The sequence below is a fragment of the Gobius niger genome (assembly GCF_951799975.1).
Source record: "Gobius niger genome assembly, chromosome: 3".
NCBI classification, from domain to species: Eukaryota; Metazoa; Chordata; class Actinopteri; order Gobiiformes; family Gobiidae; genus Gobius; species Gobius niger.
The window spans coordinates 28,089,542-28,110,307 of record NC_136854.1 but is presented as its reverse complement, the minus strand read 5'-3'; the positions used below and the strand labels follow the sequence as shown (position 1 = coordinate 28,110,307).

Below are 20,766 nucleotides of genomic sequence, written 5' to 3'. Positions count from 1 at the left end.
GAGAAGCTGATAATAGAAAGTTGCGCCTCCCTCCTCCTCAGGACCGTTCAACTATTAGGAATAAATATTAACAACGTTGCCTGTCAATGTGGGTTTTCTTTATATTACAAAAATGATGAAAGACAAAGTTGACAATTTTCATAATGTTATTTATTACATCAATAACTACGGACAAATAAACATAATATTAAAACATGATCTTGCTTCTCTCTTTGGTTAGAGATGAAACTGCTCTTCAGTCAGATTGTAACTTCAAACATCTGAAAAAGAGAACATAATGTACAACAAACAGCAATGATATAAAATGGTGTTTAAGATACTGATTAGAAGTGTTAGGGTTAGGGCTAGGTTTAAGGTCAGGAACGGTTCATGTGATGTAAATTGTGTTTCACTCACACAGATCTTACACATGCTCGTCATTATGCTTTGAGATTTGGATATGCATAATTGCCCTAACCCTAACGTGGCAGATAACAAGTTCACCACTTAACTGCCACTTTAGGACTAGGGTTAGGGTTAACAATTATTTACATCCAAATCCCAAAGCGTATTGACTGGAGAACTTACAGCCTATATGCCAGTGTGATACCTAATTTGAAAGCCAAGACCTTCTAGTTTCTAAAAATATATATGAGATCTGAGTGAAACACTACTCACGTTACATTTGCCGTTCTTAACCCGAGCCCTAGCCCCCTGATCAGCTCAGAACGTTCCATATAGGCACAGTATGATCAGCCATTACATATAGTCTATAGCAGCCATTCCCAAAGCACGGGACATTGTGGCCCCCCTCCCACACTGGCCTGGGGACCCCCAATAACAACAATTTACTTAATTCAAAGGAACTTGAACATGAAAAAAAACATCTACAATGACTAAATAAATGTACATTTCCTTTAAAAATGTGTGTTTGTAAGCTTTGGGGGCCCCCTGTAGTGCCTCTGAGGCCCCCCATGTGCCCCGAACTCCACGTCGGGTCTATGGGATTTGCTTCTAGAAAAAGGCTGGGCAAAAATGATTAGTAAAATACTTCTTATTCATTTACCTGTTGGTTATTTTCTGGCATGGCTCCTGTATTGCATGGCTGCGCAGACATGGACGTATCAACTAAACTGAAGTTCAAAATCCCAGTTTTAGACTTGTTGCAAATGGACAATAATATAGTGGCAATAGTGTGTTTTCTTACTTTGTCCCTGTGGCTTGTACATCTGTTTGGAAAAAGGAAATTGACATTATAATTGGTTGTATTGTGTTGATACTTATTTTCATCTGATCTGACCTTGTCTTTGGCCGATCATCTTGTAAACACAGGCCACACCCACAACCAGAGCGAGCAGGACGAAGCAGCAGAATGCAATGGAGATGGACTCGATGGTGGGTGTAGAAACATCTGGGAATGAAAAAAAAAAGTACAGATAATGCATGTTGGGGGTACATTGTCTCGAAATATGGTTTTACTTGGTAGTGCTGCGGTGGGTGGAGCTGGGAGGGGCTTGGGACAGGGGCTTAAGGAACCTGCAAGAGGACAGCATTTGATATTGTCCTAACAATCTGATTTCCATATGCTCTTTATGTTCTGGGATCCTACTAAAACGTTGACCTATTATAAACTAAAGCAGGCTGCATTAACGTGACATTTGTAAGGACCTATCCATGGGTTTCAGTCACATTACTTTTTCCCATGATGGAAGAACATTCGAGCACTTTGACCAGTCAAAACATTGAACCTTTTTGTTCTTTCTTCTGTGCTATGGCAACCTAATTCATTTCACTTGAGACCCATACAGGGCAGCTAAATTCTTTAAAAAAATTAAGTCAAAATGCAGTTGTTTTGATCTGGTTAATGGTTCACATCTACATAATTACAGGTCCTATCCATATGATATAAAAACTGGCACAACATTCAATATCTTCACTGTCTGCAGACCCTTGTAATGAACCTGCTTACTCACCTTTGATTTGCACCAACACCTCTTCACTCTCCAGCCAGGGACCAGCGTCATCGTAGCTGTCTCTAGCCTTGCATCTGTAAAGTCCAAAAACCTCTGGACTGAGCTCGGCTATTATCAGGGTTCGTCCTTGGTCCGCGAAGGCAAAGGGAGGAGCAGTTTGAGGGATGTGAAAGTCTGTCTGGGAGGCTGAGGGCAGGACGGAGCCACCGTGGAGCCATGTGACGAAAGGGAAGGTACCGCGACTTATCTGGCAATCCAGTTTGGCAGCAGTCGCCTTGTAGTCAGGTCTGTAGAAATATTCCACCTGGATTTTGATGTTGCCTCCAACTGGAACTAGACAAACGAGAATGGACATAACCTTCAGAATTTGACTTAATAAAAGACCTAATGAGCAGGGCAGACTGACAAATAATTTACATGCAAATCCAGATGGAGAGGGGTTCTCTTGCCAGGCAGAGACGGTGCACTATAACACAGACTTACCCACTTCCAGAGTTATGGGCTCACTCAGGACGTCTTCAACATCTGTTCTGGCCCTGCACCGCGCTTTACCCATCTCCAACCCCGGGACGATGAGGAATTTAAAGTGAACCCAATGCGAGTCCAACGCTGTGCCCGTGCCCTCTGCTTTATTCTCCAGTAAAAAGGTAAAGTTTATGGGAGGGCTGCCCCGGGACACACCACAGCTGATGTTCCCCATGAAACCACCGGCCTCTTTGGAGATGGAGAACGAGATCTGCGGCTTGGACAGATAGACTGGAGGAACAATAGGACGGGATTTACAGCACAGTATCTAAAAACTTTGCTTTTTGAGGGTATAGAATAGGTACATCAAAACACCAACATGTTAAATATAAAACTTTAAGCCACAGTGTTTACCTTTGACTGTGAGCTGGACCTCTGTGCTGCTGGAGAACCTCTTGATATCCTGCACAGTGGACCAGGCCATGCAAGAGTAACGCCCCGCGTGTTCAGGTGTGACCCTCTCGAACACCAAATTGCTCCCCTGAGTCTGGAGCAGGGGCGAGGCGGACGGCAGCAGCTCCCTCCTGTTGTAGAACCAGGAATAGGACAGGTGAGAGCCCCGGGACACATTACAGCAGAGGACAAGTCGAGACCCCTCATAGGCCACGGGAGGGAACGGCACAGACGTGATCCTGGTTTCTGAAGGGGGAACTGAAGGAAAAGAGATACGAGTCTAAAAAACACATTGACTGTACTGTGCTTCTATAAAAATGTCCTTATGCTGTGTGCTCCTCAAACTGTGGGAGTGTAGCTCGGGTTCATGTCTATGTTCAATTTATTAACAATTTTATTTTGTTTTTGCTCATTTGGTTATAGTATTATATATTATATGATAGTATTTTAGCAATATAAATGGTCTAAATCATCAAACATGACTGACTAAGGACTACAGGTGTATTGAACACTCCAATTTCAGTTTATTTGTTGAAATAAATACTTATTAGCAATTATTTTCATGTTTTGATACATTTCCGGGGGCCACAGTTTTGGACTGAAGAAAGAAAAAGAAAAACGTTGGGAACCACTGATTAAGGGCAATACTTGATTCATGATTTAGTCCTTAGTTTAGACCTGGTTTGCATCTGGTGACATTTGGAGAACTAAACATTTTTTCGGTAACACTTCATTACTTCACTATCATAGCTACACTTTATTTAACCTTAATAAACCATTTATTAACACTTAATTCATTAGTTAAGTGTGACTTGCCTTTAGTTAAGTGTTAGTCACTTAAGTGTTAGTCACACTTAACTAATGAATTGTTGATGACTTAAAGGGGCTAGGTGCAAGTTGGCCATTTTTATACTCACTACTGCCCCCTCAGGTCTTATGCATAACTGCAGGTTCTATATAAAGCTTGTGCATGACGGCACTTCGGACCCGAATTAACACCTTTTTGAGTGACAGTGCAGGATTTTAGAGGCAGTTGTGGTGAATAGGTCTGGGCTCATTCTACACCTTGGGACAAATTGCTGGAACATGTAGGGGGAGGAAAATACTTAATTTTAACATTTTTAAACTCCATATAGTCCCTTTAAGTGTTCACTCATCATGTATTAAGGACAAACAAGGTGTAGTTATTAAAAAGTGTTGCCAAGTCTGTTTTTTTTATTTTTTACTATAACATAAGCTAGTAACGTCTTGTATAATGCAGTTAATCATAGTAGAGATTTCCCAAATATCATTGACTGGACTGAGTTGATGAGGTTACATTCCTATCTTCCATCAAGTCAGTCCACTCCATGATAGGACTAAATCGATACTACAATAGATCATTACTGGACATTGACTGATCATTTGTCCCTTAGTCTATTCTCTATTCTTTAGAGCGGCCACTCACTGACAACAGTTAGCCTGATGGTGTTGCTGACTCCTTCTCCCTCATCAGTCTGGGCCCTGCAGCGGTACGACCCTCCTGACGTCGTAGCAATCCTCAGGAAGAAGGACGCAGGCTGGTTTCCTTGGAGATCGGTGCCTGTGTTAATTGGGATACTTTGGTCTTTCACCAGTTCATATGTGACGGGAGGCGGGGCGTTGGGGGCTACACACCGGAAGGCCACTCTAGAGCTGAGGAAGGCCATAGTGGGGCCGCTCAGCACGGGACGGAGAGACTGTGTCCCATCTAGAAATACATTAATGAAGTCTGAATGAATCCAATAACAGAACAAAGACTAATCAAATTAAAGAGAAAGAGAATCATGCTTCTTTATTTCAATTGTGGAAAATAATCAATTAAGACAAAGCAAGTCCAATAATATATTCACTGACACCTTGTTGTCAATCTTTAGCTTTCCACACTTTCATACAATAACATATAAAACTCTCAAACTCACCAATCATAATGATCAGGTTAGCCAGAGCTGAAAGCATAAACAAGATTTCAGGACATATCACTGTTTTTGAACTGAAAATAAAAGCCAAAATAAACTCACCCCAAATTGGTACCATAAGTGTTGCTGTTGGGTTCGACATAAGTGCTTTAGGTTTATCTGCGTCATGGCGCCGTGAAGAGTGCCCATGTGAGCAAAGCTATGAGGCGCGTGCGTGTTTTTCTGAGATAAAACGTTGTTTACATCAGTGCACCCTTAACAGATAACCGCCATTTTCAAACATATCAACACATCACTAACATAGTTTCACTGTATTTATCTGTCAAATTATGTTTAAATAAATAATAAATAATAATAATAAATGAGAGTCTTGACAAAAGATAAAAAATACAATATATTTTAATGGAGCAAAATCCAGAGTTTTAATATAAATTATTTCAATAGAAAAAACATGCTTTTTACAAGTTACAAATGCTGCTTTTTTGGCCTCAACATCTCACTTTTGTTTTAAGTTATTAAAACAGATCAGCCCCACACTCTCCTCATGTTGATTCACCCGGGACGTCCCGTGTGGAATGAGGGGAACATGGCGGCTGGGATGTGCTCCTTTTCTTGGCTACAGCCTCTGTGTTCTTCTTTTTGGCTCTAAGTATTGTGGCATGTTGCTTCACCAGGAAGCGTTTATCTGAATTGGTCTGTGGAAGAAATCGATGTTAGCAGATTAGATATAATGTATTGTGACGGCATCGTATAGAAATATACACGTATAAGTGAGGATGGGATATACAGTATATGAAGTAAACACATTGTGCCCCAAGTAAATATACTAAAAGAAATAAAATATTAACAAGATTTGAAAGACTTGCAAAAGTTCGTATAAATTTATACTTGAGTGCATCCAGAACGCTGCTGCTCGAGTCCTGACCAGAACCAGGAACTATGACCAAATTAGTCCAGTGCTCAGGTTTCGGCACTTGCTTCCTGTCGCTCAGAGAATGGACTTTAAAAACAGATAACCAAAGTTAATCTCAGCTCTGAGAACCTCTGGTGCCCAGAGTAAGGACTAAACATGGTGGGGCTGTGTTTTATACAGCTAAAATCTGGAACAGTTTTCCAGAAGATGGGACAAGCATCGACTCTGACAATGTTCAAATCCAGGCTGAAAACATTTATTTTTAGCTACGCATATGAAAAGGTATTTTTTCTGCACTCTTCACTTTTAATGTAATTCATTAATGATTTATTGATCTTTTATGGATCGATTGGGTCTTTCTTCTGGTAATTTAATGTAGCTGTAAAGCACTTTGTCTTTGTCTTGCCTTTTGTAAGAATTGAGGTCTAAAAATGAACTTGCCTTGCTTAACCCGGTTGCTAATAGGAAGTAACGCCTGTCATTGTAACTTACCATCACCAGCATGTATTTAAGTCTTTCAATGGTTTTATTGTTGGTTCTCCTCTGCGAGACGTAGAAGGTTAGGGCAATGCTGAGGAACAAAACCAACACAAGTAAATTAGATGCAACTTAAAGCCATTATATTTGCTATAAGGGACAATCTACTTAATGCTCACGCTTGTGCCATGAGCAGCGGCAGAGCGAAGGCCTCAGAGGAGAAATAGTACAGGGCAGACTGAGCTGGAGGGGGCAGGCTCCCCACACACTCCCCTGTCACATTGTACACACTGCCCCCATTCCCAAACGGACCACAGGAGGACGCGAGAGACGGCCTGTTGAAAAGATGAATGAAGAATTTAGGGGGGCCCTGGTTTAGACACATCAACATTAGCCTTAGTTTGTGACTAGTCAGAACACACACTTTCACTTTTTCATATGATTAAAAGATTTTAAAGAGAGAGGAAACTGTGAGGAATAAAATTTGAATGGCCAATTTGTTTCCCCTCAGTGGGCGAGACAAACAGCTGAGGAATTTCGTCTTGTATCTTTGTGAAGGCAGGTCAACAGATAGTGAGGTACAATTTAGCACCTTTATACCTGAGAAAGTTGTAGGCCAGTGTGACCCCGGCCATAGCCAGGCCCAGCAACAACATGAAGTGAAACAGGACTGAAGAGCTGGAGCCACGAAACATCCTCTGCTCAGCCTGACAGCAACGTAACAGCATGAACTGAGGAATATGAAACAACCTTTGTAAAAGACAGCAACATTTTTCCAAAGCATTTTCAGCTGCACAAACTTCACCTTCTTAATATAGAAAGTAGCTGCGAGCGTGACTGTTCCTATGAGCGGCAGCAGGGGGCAGTAGTACACACCCACCCAGACCACTGTCTGCACATAGACCAGGTCCAGCACGTTGACAGGGATCAAGAACTGCTGTTTTCCAGACAAACGGGCCACAAGGGATGAAGGGACCTTTTCCTGCAGTAACCTTCGACAGTGCAAGATATTGTTTAGATATAAGGGACTGGTAGGCGATGACTAATAGAGATTCTGGTGCAAACCCACTTCCTGGGGTAGTTCATGAAGAAGGCGAAGGAGAACGTGGTGAGGAAGTTGAAGACGCAAAGTTTGTACATCTCTCGGCCGTACTGGTTTTCCCAACACTATGAGAAATAGACAGGTTATGTTTATTCAATAGAAAATAGATACCATACTTATCTTACTTTGTTTCAATGAATATGAAACAGCAAAATAAATTGGCTTTAGAAGCACCTTCTTTGGGACTAGGTGTCAGCCTAAATCTGAACAAAGCCTGATAAAACTTTACTGTAAGACAGAACAGAAATAATAACATAGTAATACGATGGATAAGGCATGAAACAATAGAAGGACAAGAGCTTTTAGAGATAACAGAATTACCACATGTTTCCTGGTACTTAAACTTCATAAGGGTTATGCTTAATCGTATTGTCATGAAATAAAGTTGAATGTTTCTGTAGGCTTTCACATAATTATCATGTTATTACACTATTTCCATCCTATGACCATGCCGTTTAAGCAATGTAAGTCAGTGTTTTTCAACCACTGTGCCGTGGCACACTAGTGTGCCGTGAGATATTGTCTGGTGTGCCTTGGGAAATTATCCAATTTCACCTAGTTGTTTTTAACAAATGCATTATTATCCACAAATATTGTACCGTTTGAGTGTCTGTGCTGTCTAGTGTTCGGCAGAGTAACCATGTTATACTCTTCCATATCAGGTAGTTAATTTTTACATTTAGTGATGTATTGAGGCATTGTGGCTAGTGAGTCTATACGGTGTTCCTAGTCAAGACACTTTGATGAGAACATTTTCTGCCAGAGCCGTGGGAAGATATTTTAGTTAGGGGGTGCTGAGGGTCAGAATTTACCCCCAAAACGCTTTTTCCTATTTATTAATATTGCCTGCAGTTCCCAAACTATCCACCAGGGGGTGCTGCAGCCCCCTCAGCACCCTGGGTTCCCACAGCCTTGTTTTCTGCTGGTGGTGTGCCTCATGATTTTTTCAATGAAAAAAATGTGCCTTGGCTCAAAAAAGGTTGAAAAACACTGATGTAAGTGACCAACTAAACCACAGCAAAGCAAAATTGATTAATGAGCCACAACACATCAAAGTACCAGATTAAGCTCAAACACAACCAGTGCTGCCATTTCTTACTATGTCACATGCCTCTTTTGGGCAATGCTCTAGTTCAGTGGTTTCCAAAGAGGGGGTCAGGACCTCCCGGGGGGTCGCATGTACTAAGCCCAGGGGCCCAAGATGATTTCAAGATATAAAAAAAGAAACATTGTGATAGTGTATTTACATATTTCTTGATATCATAGATTTTAGGGATGTACATGTTTTTACAGTGAGGGGGTCCAATCCTGAAAGGCTTAGGCACCCCTGCTCTAGTTTAAGATACCGTACATGTAGCAATTGAAAACAAAGCCTTTGACTTCGAAAAAAGTAACTCACTTGTTCATGACTGGCTGTAAAGATGAAAAACAAATATATCCCCAAAGAAGCGAGTTTCAGAAAGATGCTCCTGGAGAAACAGTTTCAAAATATGGTCAACTGCAATTTAGTTGGGGGTTACATTAAGTTCCGTCTTACCTCACAAGTGTGGCATTGACCTGCGCTGTAAAGGAGTTGTCTTCAAAGGCCGCGATCTTGTGGAAAACATGAGGGAGGAACATGTTGACCGTAGTGATGGTGATAGGAGGCAGGTACTGGAGAAACAGGCTAAGCAACCAGTAATGTCCCCTCTGTGGACACACGCAAAGGTTTTAATATGTGCAAACATTAGCCCCGATAAAGAAATCTGTCTGGAATGTATTGAATGGTACCTTATTGATTTCTGATTGTGACATTATTGTTGCAAAGTAAATGAGGCAGAACGCCCCACCAAGCAGAGAGAATACAATTAAGTTGAGGAAGACGCGCAGTATGTAAAGCCGGATCCACTGTCCAAATGTTCTCCGGGCCTCACGTAACTTAAAGCTCTGCTCATCAAGGAACAGCTGCGCATGGAAAACAGAGTTTGTTAGGTTTAAAGGCCAATGAAGGATCTGTCACTATACAATACCAGGCCATGCCGAGAGCTAAAACCAGCTTTAAAACGGGACTTGATCATAGCTAGTCCAACTTCTAAATGAGGACTAAACTATGGGACTTGACTGTCTTTAAATAAATATAAAAGACGATAAGAAAAGATTAGAACTGAAACCATGAGTACACCAGAAGAAGTCAACGTTCCATTGTTTGTGAACCACTGATCTTTATTGAACCAGGGCAGTTCTGGTTTAATAAAAGGGCCATTACCTTCTATGATCTTACTGATCTAATAATATCTTCTTCTCCTGTGTGCAATTTTACTTACTTAAATGCTTTATTTTAGCTGTAAAGGTAATCATACTATATAACACTTAATGACCACATCGTCAGGAAACTAAGGATAAGAGTTGTATTTACAGCAATCAAAATTTATTTACAGCAATCAAAGTTTATCCTGTAAGTCTCACCTTCAGGTCGTTCCTGATAAAGTTGTGTTTCAGAGACGCTGCCCCAGGGTCCTGGATGGTGTAGTCCCATCCACAGAAGATTTTATACGACATAAAAGTGTTGTACCGTTTCCCAAGGATCTGCGTGAGCTTGTAGCCTAAAACCGTCCTAGAAGGCGCACAATAGAAAGAATACTTAAAGCCCCATTGCAGATCATTTCAGATTAAAATATTTTGCCAACTCACAAAAACAAACAAATGAACAAAAAACATGCTAGCGATAGGATAGCAAACATGCTCCTGATACTCCAGTACACACCAACAATGCCTCTTTTGCTGTGGGCTTTCATAATAAAGCATTTGCAAAGGGCCTCATTTTTGGCCACCTGTAATAAAGCAAAGCAGCAATATCTTTATGCAGATGAGCTCCTGCTACCAAACAAACACAGTAAATAGTTTAGGCATTTTTACCAACAAAAAAGACCTATACAGGAAATAAATGCTTGTGAAAGGTACTGCCCATAAGTAACAGAGTTTGACAGACTGACCTCCTTATGATCAGGATGAGGCTGAGGAAGTAAATGGTGAGGGCAGCACAGAGGTACAACAGAGGAGTGTTCAAGCATGGAAAATCTAGAGACCCACGAGTGTAAAAACCATAGAAGACAGGGGAACGGTCCAAGTATCCCTGTAACATATGACAAAGATACAAAGGTTAGACAGAGACCCTGCTCAAATGCATCTAAAAACAAGTATCACCTACAGTTCCCAGGAAAAAATCCAAGACCGAATCATTGGCCTCAAACTTAAGCAATTCTGTGAAGAGATGATAAATGTGTAAAGTACAAAGCCTTGTGCAGCGGTTGTATATTTGACAGACCACTGTTGATGCCTCGTCCATAGAATGCAGTCGGTCCCACGATGAGGCCCGCGCTCAGAGCACAGAGCAGGAGGTTCAGGTAGATCAGATATCTCAGGAAGACAAAATAGGCTTTTACGCCAACACCAAACCGACCTACAAACACAAGAATAAATTGTCCACACAGTGTTGATGATGCTAAAATTTTGTAAAGTACCTTCGATGACGCGTAAAGTGGGTTGCCATGGCACTAGTCCTCTGATAGCCTGTCCCAACTGCTCCCGGGCCCTTCTCCTGTTGATACTCTGGCTCCGCCTCCAGGCCTCCCAGAAACCGATCCTTGTCTTTCGCATGTTCCTCATGTCCCTAAGTAAACAGCACAGAGAAAAAGTTTGTTGTTTAAATTACAGGGCACATATGGACACAAGCACAAGTTTTTTAGTTGTTGTAATATGGGCTTTAAAAAAAAAAGATCTTACCGGACATTCCTCTTGGCCTGCAGACACAGTGGCAGGTTTCTGAGTGGCTGAGCTGTGAATGTAGATCCATATTTCTGTGTTTCCGTGGCCTCTGGTGTGTTGTCCAAGTAAATCTGCTGGTTGTGTTCAGGACGTCTCGCCTGCGCACTGGGGAGCTGGTCCAATATCTGGGTGTGAATCAACTCAGAGTCCGAGGACAGAGTGGACTGAGTGCTCTCATCTGAGGAGACAAAACATAGGTTCATTCTTCAAGTAAGTAAGTAAACTTTATTTGTATTGTGCTTTTCACAGATAGTCGAAGTGCTTCATGTAAAAACAGACAGGAAAAAAATACATTTTGCGGTCACAGAACAAAATATAAAAGTCGATTATGATTTTCTTAATGATTTGGTTGATCATGCACATATGCAGTCACACATGCCTACATAAATACTGTATATTGTATACTTGATCTTACCTGAGAGAAGCCTCATGAAGCTGACGGTGTTGTGTTCATCCATAATTGCCAGTCCAGTGAAGACGATCACAAAACCCCAAATTTGTCAAAAAGTTAGTTCTTCAAATCCCAAATTAACATCTCGATCTGTAGCAAGCTGGCGCTGATCCTCTGTTTTTTTCCAGTGATTAATAGGCAATAGAGTTTCTTACAAGGCGAAGATGGTTTAAATTGTAAACATCTTCACAAGTTTACTTCTGCTACTTTTGTCAGTTAACAGGAAATCACATGACAGGAAGCCAAAGCAGCCAATGGCGATAAACTAGTTGCTAGAACCAAATGCAAATATCAAAAACAATTATGCCAACCCAACTACTTTCTGTAAAAAACTAATTTCTGTAAAAAACAAATTAAAAAAATGCTTTTGGTGCAATCTTTATCAAATTAATGATGTGGTATCTACCTATGTTATCATACTGAACTGCATTTTAAAAACACTTAAAGGAAGTGGCGCTTACATTAGGCTTGCACATTGGAGCAAGCCTAATGTATATAATTGCGTCAGAGGCATCTTCCTCCCACTGCTGCACCACAAAGAGGTTTCCTGTGAGTGCCAACAAGCCATTTATGAAGAAACATGAGATCTGTAACAGAGTATCACTGAAATCTCCATCCAGATTTGCTCAAGATTGCACCTGTGGCAATGAAAAACGAGCAATGACACATGACTTCATAAACGTTGTTGTTGTTGTCGTCAAACCGAAACGCATTTTGTCCAAGTAACCCCTATTTTACCATTGAACACATAATTGGCAAGTCTTACGCCACTTCCCAACATGATACATGTCTGTATTTCAAGGAAAATTACAGTAATTTTCAATAGGTAATAAAGCATTATAATCATAACCAGGCCAACCAGTCTTAATGATTTCTAGTCAAAAGTTTAGAATAAACAGAGAACAGTCTGGCTGGCTAGGCTATCATAATACATCATCTTGTGTGAATTTAAAGAAATAAAGTAATATTACACTTGACTCTTTCTGTGTGGCGGGATTTCAACGTGCGTGCTAACTCAGCTAACTAGCTAAATGAAGAAAACAACAGCTGCACTCCCGCTCATCCATCCTTGTTGACTCCTAATCCATTTCGTTAACGCCTAATCCACATTTGTTAGCCCGTAGCTCGGCGCGTATCCATCCTTGTTGACTCCTAATCCATTTCGTTTACGCCTAATCCATTGTACCGAGTCCACCCGCGGGACTCGAACTGGCGACTGTGTATTGTGGGCGCTCCTCGCTACCCACTCGACCACGGCGTCGCCAGCAATATGCAATGATTCGAGGCATTATTTAACTATGACGCAATGGAACTGTGGTCAATTCCAGTTATTCAAAAGTAAACACTTGACAATGCTTTCTGTGTCACGATTTTTCAACGTGCGTGATAACTAAGCTAACTAGCTAAATGAAGTAAACAACAACTGAACGATGCAATCAAATTACATTAAAATGTGAATTTAGCAACACCTAACGAAATTAATTGTAGCAAAACAAACCACCTTCTTTTATCTTTCTTGGTTGTTATTTTACATGTCATTTACCGCTGAAATATTCGAAGACTTTCTACCGTAGCATGGTTTGGCTAGTAGTGCACAATGAATTAAGGTCGGGCGGAAGCTAGATATATATATAAAAAAAGTTCCTTCTATCTTATATTTGTATATATATATATATATTAATTCAGGGCATTATTTAACTATGACGCAATGGAACTGTGGTCAATTCCAGTTGATATTTTTCAACGTGCGTGCTAACTCAGCTAACTAGCTAAATGAAGAAAACAACAACTGCACTCAGAACACCCGCTCATCCACCCTTGTTGACTCCTAATCCATTTCGTTAACGCCTAATCCATTGTACCGAGTCCACCCGCGGGACTCGAACTGGCGACTGGGTATTGTGGGCGCTCCTCGCTAACCACTCGACCACGGCGTCGCCAGCAATATGCATTGATTCGAGGCATTATTTAACTATGACGCAAAGATTCCAGTTATTCAAAAGTAAACACTTGACAATGCTCTCTGTGTTGCAAGAGTAGTGTGTTTGGTTGAGCATTACCACCACCACCCCAGTAGAGGGCGCACCTGACTTATCTTCGAGAAAAGAAGGGGGTGTGTTGTTGTTTTGAAGTGGTTATCATGGCCGCACGTATTCGTCTCGGCCTCGTAAGAAAAATATTGTAAGTTCTATTTTGTGGCGGTATAAAATAAATGCCAGCTACCCAAGGAAACTGCTGCCTCATCTTTACTATCCTGCACTACGTGAGCAACGAATGGGTTTTAACTCGGAAGTCTGTATTTATTACTTCAGCCCTGGAGCTGCACTGAGTTCCCCTGTTTCCCCTGTCTGCTAAGAGGGGTAACGGGAAAAGTTAACACTGGCGACCACGAAGGGACTGCTTCACGTTTTCAAGATACCAGGGGTGACCAAAGAAGTCACTGAAGTAAAATCGAGAGCAGATAATTTAATGCTCAGTCCAACCAGAGGTTTTGTTGAAAAACATGGGGTGCTTGTTGCCCGTGTTCTGGTTGCAGCCCAGCCATCAAAAGCTGTCCCCATACGTCTCTTTAATCCTGGACATACAGCTGTAACCATCGAAGAAGGGGCTGTGGCAGAGTGAAGAAACCCCGCCACAGCCCCTTCTTCGATGGTTACAGCTGTATGTCCAGGATTAAAGAGACGTATGGGGACAGCTTTTGATGGCTGGGCTGCAACCAGAGGTTTTGTTGAAAAACATGGGGTGCTTGTTGCCCGTGTTCTGGTTGCAGCCCAGCCATCAAAAGCTGTCCCCATACGTCTCTTTAATCCTGGACATACAGCTGTAACCATCGAAGAAGGGGCTGTGGCAGGGTTTCTTCACTCTGCCAAAGCTGTGCAGCCCTCTGTCTCCCACACAGACTCACCAGCCATTACTACTCCTCCCACAGTTCCTCAGCGTTTACAAGAACTGTACTCTCTAAGCTGCTCCAACCTCACCGAAAGTGAACAAGATCATCTGGCACAGCTTCTGTCTACATATGGCAGTGTGTTTTCCACGGGTCCTAGCGATCTTGGACGTACCAGCTTGGTTCAACACGATATCTTCACACGACCTGGCGCCCCCATCAAACAATCTCCCCGCCGAATGGCAGCAGAGAAGCAAGGTGAGGCAGAACAACAAGTTCAGCAAAGTTTACAAGATGGACTGGCACAACGCAGTCATAGTAGCTGGGCGTCACCTATCGTCATGGTGCGAAAAAAAGACGGTACGTAACGCCTTTGCATTGACTATAGAGCTCTTAATGACTGTACTATTAAAGATGCCTATCCTCTCCCCCGTATTCAAGATACTCTTGACACCCTGTCTTCAGCCAAGTGGTTCAGCACGCTCGACCTCGCTTCTGGATACTGGCAGGGCTTCAATGGGAGACATGTCTGGTCTATCTTGATGACATCATTGTTCCTGCCCGGGATGTTCCTGAAATGCTGTTGCGCCTCAGCCAAGTATTCACTCGGCTCCAACAAGCTAACTTAAAACTAAAACCCACGAAGTGCCACCTTTTTCGGCATCAGGTCGCATACCTGGGGCACATTGTGTCGGAACATGGCATTGCTACTGACCCTGAAAAGGTTGAGAAGGTGAGGGAGTGGCCAGCCCCAACATCCATCCAGGAGGTCCGTAGATTTATTGGCCTCGCCTCTTATTATCGGAGGTTTATAAAAGACTTTGCCACTGCAGCTGAGCCCCTGCACTCTCTCACTCGCAAGCATGCTCGTTTCCAGTGGGGCAAAGACCAACAAGCAGCATTCAACACCCTGAAGCAACTACTGACCACAGCACCAGTCCTCGCTTACCCACTTGACCAAGGTACCATGATTTTGGGCACTGATGCAAGTGATACGGGTATTGGGTCTGTTTTGTCTCAAGTGCAGCAAGGCCAGGAGCGTGTTTTAGCTTATGGTAGTTGTCAAAAACCGAGCAAAGACCACAGCAGCCTACGTTGGTTGACACGGATGAAGGAGCCTGAGGGACAACTAGCAAGATGGCTCGAAAAACTTGCGGAGTACAACTTTGATATTATCCATCGACCAGGCCAGCAACACAGCAATGCTGACAGCTTGTCAAGACGCACTTGCTGCCAGTCCTGTCCATGCAAGCTACAAGAGCAGTCACTCCTTAAAAATATAAGTGACCAGGAAGTGCAGTGTGACTTGCATGAGATACAAGTCACGTCAGGTACAGTGGGGGTAGTTGAAACCAGTGCTGACTCTTTAATCTGTCCTGAAACTGAGATGATATACCTGACACAGACAAATAAGTCCCCGTTGTTTCCCGGTTGAACTACGGACCAACTTCGTCAGTTTCAGGAGGCCGACACTGACATTGCTCCAATCAAGGCATGGATGGAAAGTAGCCCCAATCGCCCTCATTGGACTACTGTAGCTCCCCACAGCCCAGCAACTAAGGCCTATTGGAGCCAGTGGAAGAGTTTTACCCCCAGTTGGTGTTACCACATGCCTTTCGGTCAGACATCTTTAAGCAGATGCATGAAGGTCCCATCGAAGGCCAGACCATTAAAGACACCACAAGCCCCTATGGGAACCGTTAGAGTCGGGGCCCCTTTTGAACGTATAGCTGTGGACATCATGGGACCATTGAATGAAACTGAGCGCCACAATCGTTACATAATGGTCGTGAAAGATGCTTTTACCAAGTGGGTTGAAGCTTTTGCCCTAGAGAACCAACAAGCTGTGACAGTGGCCGAAGTTCTCGCTTCACCATGGGTTTGTCGCTATGGGGCACCACAGGTTTTGCACAGTGACCAAGGCCGTAACTTTGAATCTGACGTCTACCAAGGAAATGTGCCGCCTGTTCAATATTGACAAGACTCACACGACACCATTTAGGCTTCAGTCGGATGGACAAGTAGAAAGATTTAATGCTACTTTACAAAAGATCCTATCCACTACGGCTGAGCGGTGCCATTGGGACTGGGACCTCATGATTCCCTATGCTCTCATGGCCTACAGAGCAACAAAACACAGTGCCACTAAGTTCACACCTAACTACTTGGTGTTTGGGCGTGAGATGAGCGAGCCAGTTGATTTGGTGGTCGGCCTACCTCCTGATGATGACACAGCGCAATCTGCCCCTATGTATGTTCAGCAACTTCGAGAAAGGCTTGAGTTTGCACACCTCATTGCCCGGGACGTGCTTGGCGAGTCAGTGATTCGTGCCAAAAGACAGTATGACAAAAACTGCTGTCGTACGCAGTACCACATAGGGGCGGCTGTGTGGTACCTCATTAAGGGCACAAAGAAGGTCAAGAACAAGGTGAAAAAGTTCCTGCCATCCTATGACGGCCCCTATTTTGTCCTGGGACAACAAGATGACCTCGTCTATCATATTCAAAGAAGTCCAAAGACAAAAGCAAAGGTTGTCCACCATGACCAGCTAAAACCTTATCGCAGCCGGGACACCTTAGACAACACTTGGGCTCTTGACCTTGCACAATGGTGGTTGCCAGAGGAGGTTCCACCACCCCCTCTTGAAGTGGATATCACGGACATGGGCATTTCTCTGTCTGGCCTCTTCAATGATTCTGAGAGCCTTGGGAATAACAACAGTACATTGCCAGCACTGCCTGCCTCTGATACAGTCTATCTATGTTCTGTCTGACCGAGACGTTGTACCAGACCGCCTGACAGGTTTGGTGAATGGATACTTATCTTCGAGAAAAGAAGGGGGTGTGTTGTTGTTTAGAAGTTGTTATCATGGCCGCATGTATTCGTCTCGGCCTCGTAAGAAAAATATTGTAAGTTCTATTTTGTGGCGGTATAAAATAAATGCCAGCTACCCAAGGAAACTGCTGCCTCATCTTTACTATCCCGCACTACGTGAGCAACGAATGGGTTTTAACTCGGAAGTCTGTATTTATTACTTCAGCCCTGGAGCTGCACTGAGTTCCCCTGTTTCCCCTGTCTGCTAAGAGGGGTAACGGGAAAAGTTAACACGTGTCAAGATTTTTCAACATGCGTGCTAACTAAGCTAACTAGCTAAATGAAGTAAACAACAACTGCACTTAGAATTCCCATAAAACTAACAATTGTTAGCCCGTAGCTCGGCGAAACAGGAGGCATCTGCTCAAGTGCAAGGAGGATGCTCGCGAAAATGAAAGTATGGACAATGACATTGATAAGATAAGATAAACCTTTATTGATCTCACAAAGGAGAAATTCACTTGTTGGCGTTACTTCACAGTCTTATTGTACAGTCTGACAGCAGTGGGGATGAAGGCTTTGCGGTAGCGCTCCGTCCTGCACTGAGGGTGTCTCAGTCTGCCACTGAGAGAGCTGCTCAGCTCTTCTACAGTCCCGTGCAGTGGGTGGGAGGTGTTGTCCATGATGAAGGTGAGCTTGGCTAACACCCTCCTGTCCCTCACCTCCTCCACAGAGTCCAGGGGGCAGCCCAGGACGGGGCTGGCCCTCCTGACCAGCTTGTTCAGTCTGTTCTTGTCCCGCTCTGGGTGATACACCATCGCCGAGCCCTGCAGTTCCACTTTCACCACCACAATCTGAATGCACTGTTAAAGAGGGGGTATTATGCTTTTTTCAGCCACATAGCACCAGTCTATAGCACACTACAATGATGACGAAACCTTCTGTTGGTCTGTCAATGCAGTAAATTAGAATAACTGCCTTGTATAAAATTGCTCTTTCAAAATGGAGGTAGCAAATGACTTGAAATAGGCCTCTGTCTCTTTAAGAACCTCTGACCCTTTCCGACACGCCCCCTCTACACGCTGTCAACACTGCGCTCGTTGTCTCGACAGTATTGAAACTACGATCGGTGCATTTTAATTTTTATTGTTGGAAAGGACCTACTGTTTATCACTTTGTGAACAATGGCCACACAGGATATTATTTGGAAACGAACCTTCCACACCGGACGCTTGGAAGGGGCTCTTGCCTGAAAAATAACTGCTGTTTGGAGGCTATCTCTTTGCTACTGCCATGCCCTATGGATCTCTAACTATACCCCCATGGACGACACCAGGATCTGCAGGAGCCCATACGATTCAAAGACGGACATTATCTGTGCAGGTGGACAATGGTTTTTCGAGGTTACCCCGTTAGCTTGGTATAATCGACTACAGCTCATTGTTGATGAAAAGTCTGTAATAAACCACAAATGTGTAAAGCCAGGCTCATTGTGTGCTCATCGTAAAGGCTGCTTCGAGTAGTTGCCGGCTTTATTGACGTTATTTGTGCATAATATGCTGCCTGTTTTCAATGAATGTTGTAAAGGTGAAGGTTGTTAGCTTGTCGCGGCTAATAGTGCCTTAGCTCCGGGAGAAAACCACTCGGCTAAGACTCACTGTAGATGAAATGTGAGCAATAAACTACACAATCAACAAGCCAGGCTCCGTGTGTGATCATCATAAAGGCTGCTTCAAGCAGTTGCCTGTTTTAGTGACGTTTTCAATGCATAATATGCTGCTTGTATTCAGTGAATTTTCCCGTTAGCTTATCGCGGCTAGCTTGTTAGCTCCGGGAGAAAACCACTCGGCTACGACTCACTGTAGATGAAATGTGAGCAATAAACTACGAAATCAACAAGCCCGGCTCAGTGTGTGATCATCATAAAGGCTGCTTCAAGCTGTTGCCTGTTTTAGTGACGTTTTCAATGCATAATCTGCTTGTATTCAGTGAATTTTCCCGTTAGCTTGTCGCGGCTAGCTTGTTAGCTCCGGGAGAAAACCACTCGGCTATGACCCATTGTAGATGAAATGTGAGCAATAAACTTCCAAATCAACAAGCCTGGCTCCGTGTGTGATCATTGTTAAACGGTTCTTTATGTGTGTGGTGGTTTTATTGACTTTATGTGTGCATATTTCTCATTTTCACGTGATGACTCGAGGTTTAGCTTAGCATTAGCTTTCTCCGGAGGCTCTGTGCATCATCAAGGCCCAGCGCAGAACCAGACACTGAAATAAGTGTTCCTGTCACCGGTTTTAATCCTGGGTGTTTAGGTAACAGAAACACTGATGTGTGTCTTTGTAAAAGTCTACTGTGGCTCCGGTTCACAACACATGAAGCTAATCCTCCATGATGACTCTGTTTACATCTTAAGGCTAGACACTGCAGGGAGGGGGTTCTGCTGAGGAGCAGTGGTTGGTTACTCGGCTGGTGACGAAAGGTCGGAGGCGTATCCTGGAGGTCGAGGGCGTTTCCTGAAGGAATCAGGCGTTTTATCCCCCAAAATGGCCGCCATCAGAGTTTCTACAGATTACTCGAAAATACGTGAATGTGCCAAGGCAACACTTCAGGCATGGTTTTAATGAGGGAATGACTTAATAACATGATGTAAAGCTTGAAAAAGTCGATTTTGCATAATAGGCCCCCTTTAAAGCAGTACTAAGTAACTTGTTTACCTTAATAAATCCTTTTCGTAGTCCCTGTGGGGGTAATACAAGTGTTTATGGGATGATTGGAGGGTCTTTCATCTCCCCCTGGTGTCTCTGACCAGAAAACCATGTTTGCAACTTGACTGCCCCCCCGTCCGGAGAAAGCAATACACACTAATGTAATCACGAAGAAGAAGCTAACATGCTAACGGGCAAAGCTAACTGCGGGCTAACGTCACTTTAAACAGTATTTACAGCCAAGTTTGAGTGAAAAAAAATGTTGTTGACTCCTAATCCATTTCGTTAACGCCTAATCCACAATTGTTAGCCCGTAGCTCGGCGCGTATCCATCCTTGTTGACTCCTAATCCATTTCGTTAACGCCTAATCCATTATACCGAGTCCACCCGCGGGACTCGAGCTGGCGACTGTGTATTGTGGGCGCTCCTCGCTACCCACTCGACCACGGCGTCGCCAGCAATATGCATTGATTCGAGGCATTATTTAACTATGACGCAATGGAACTGTGGTCAATTCCAGTTATTCAAAAGTAAACACTTGACAATGCTTTCTGTGTTAAAATTTTTCAACGTGCGTGCTAACTAAGCTAACTAGCTAAATGAAGTAAACAAGTGAACGATGCAATCAAATTACATTAAAATGTGAATTTAGCAACACCTAACGAAATTAATTGTAGCAAAACAAACCACCTTCTTTTATCTTTCTTGGTTGTTATTTTACATGTCATTTACCGCTGAAATATTCGAAGGCTTTCTACCGTAGCATGGTTTGGCTAGTAGTGCACAATGATGGTCGGGCGGAAG

The 20,766-nt window shown here is 43.1% G+C and overlaps 2 protein-coding genes across 5 annotated transcripts; both read right to left on the bottom strand.

The window, feature by feature from the left end:
* Positions 1-165: 165 nt before the first annotated feature.
* Positions 166-4,981, bottom strand: LOC306960365 (Fc receptor-like protein 5). 3 transcript variants are annotated; one of them, XR_013792676.1, is made up of 10 exons: positions 4,910-4,981; positions 4,811-4,837; positions 4,318-4,599; positions 2,832-3,128; positions 2,436-2,708; positions 1,953-2,285; positions 1,459-1,515; positions 1,280-1,390; positions 1,046-1,208; positions 166-260 (listed from the first exon to the last, which is right to left on the bottom strand). XR_013792676.1 is itself a non-coding variant. In XM_079552794.1 (9 exons), the coding sequence occupies exons 1-9, from the start codon at positions 4,947-4,949 to the stop codon at positions 253-255; spliced, it is 1,428 nt and encodes a 475-aa protein (XP_079408920.1). In that variant the 5' UTR covers positions 4,950-4,981; the 3' UTR covers positions 197-252. The 3 variants fall into 3 exon arrangements, 1 of the variants encoding a protein (XP_079408920.1); XR_013792677.1 differs by lacking the exon at positions 1,459-1,515; XM_079552794.1 differs by lacking the exon at positions 1,046-1,208 and having other exon boundaries at positions 197-260.
* A 350-nt stretch (positions 4,982-5,331) lies between these two features.
* On the bottom strand, positions 5,332-11,770 carry tmc8 (transmembrane channel-like 8). 2 transcript variants are annotated; one of them, XM_079553766.1, is made up of 16 exons: positions 11,519-11,770; positions 11,062-11,281; positions 10,800-10,948; positions 10,604-10,738; positions 10,487-10,539; positions 10,272-10,411; positions 9,745-9,892; positions 9,070-9,243; positions 8,837-8,988; positions 8,699-8,768; positions 7,267-7,364; positions 7,003-7,189; positions 6,798-6,928; positions 6,377-6,532; positions 6,213-6,291; positions 5,332-5,502 (listed from the first exon to the last, which is right to left on the bottom strand). In XM_079553766.1, exons 1-16 carry the CDS (start codon positions 11,559-11,561, stop codon positions 5,350-5,352), a joined length of 2,088 nt encoding a protein of 695 aa, XP_079409892.1. In that variant the 5' UTR covers positions 11,562-11,770; the 3' UTR covers positions 5,332-5,349. The 2 variants fall into 2 exon arrangements, with proteins under 2 accessions (XP_079409892.1, XP_079409893.1); XM_079553767.1 differs by having other exon boundaries at positions 6,798-6,904.
* Positions 11,771-20,766: the final 8,996 nt, after the last annotated feature.

Bases quoted from the DNA above. Each gene is read 5' to 3' on its own strand.
- LOC306960365 (XM_079552794.1), bottom strand. From the start codon at position 4,949: ATGTCGAACCCAACAGCAACACTTATGGTACCAATTTGGG. The intron at 3,129-4,317 runs GTGAGTGGCCGC...CTTTTCCTTCAG, and splicing joins CATCAGGCTAACTGTTGTCA to TTCCCCCTTCAGAAACCAGG. The intron at 2,709-2,831 runs GTAAACACTGTG...TTGTTCCTCCAG, and splicing joins GGTCCAGCTCACAGTCAAAG to TCTATCTGTCCAAGCCGCAG.
- tmc8 (XM_079553766.1), bottom strand. From the start codon at position 11,561: ATGGATGAACACAACACCGTCAGCTTCATGAGGCTTCTCTCAG. The intron at 8,989-9,069 runs GTACCATTCAAT...GTGTGTCCACAG, and splicing joins CACAATCAGAAATCAATAAG to AGGGGACATTACTGGTTGCT. The intron at 6,292-6,376 runs GTGAGCATTAAG...TTTGTTCCTCAG, and splicing joins CCGCTGCTCATGGCACAAGC to CATTGCCCTAACCTTCTACG.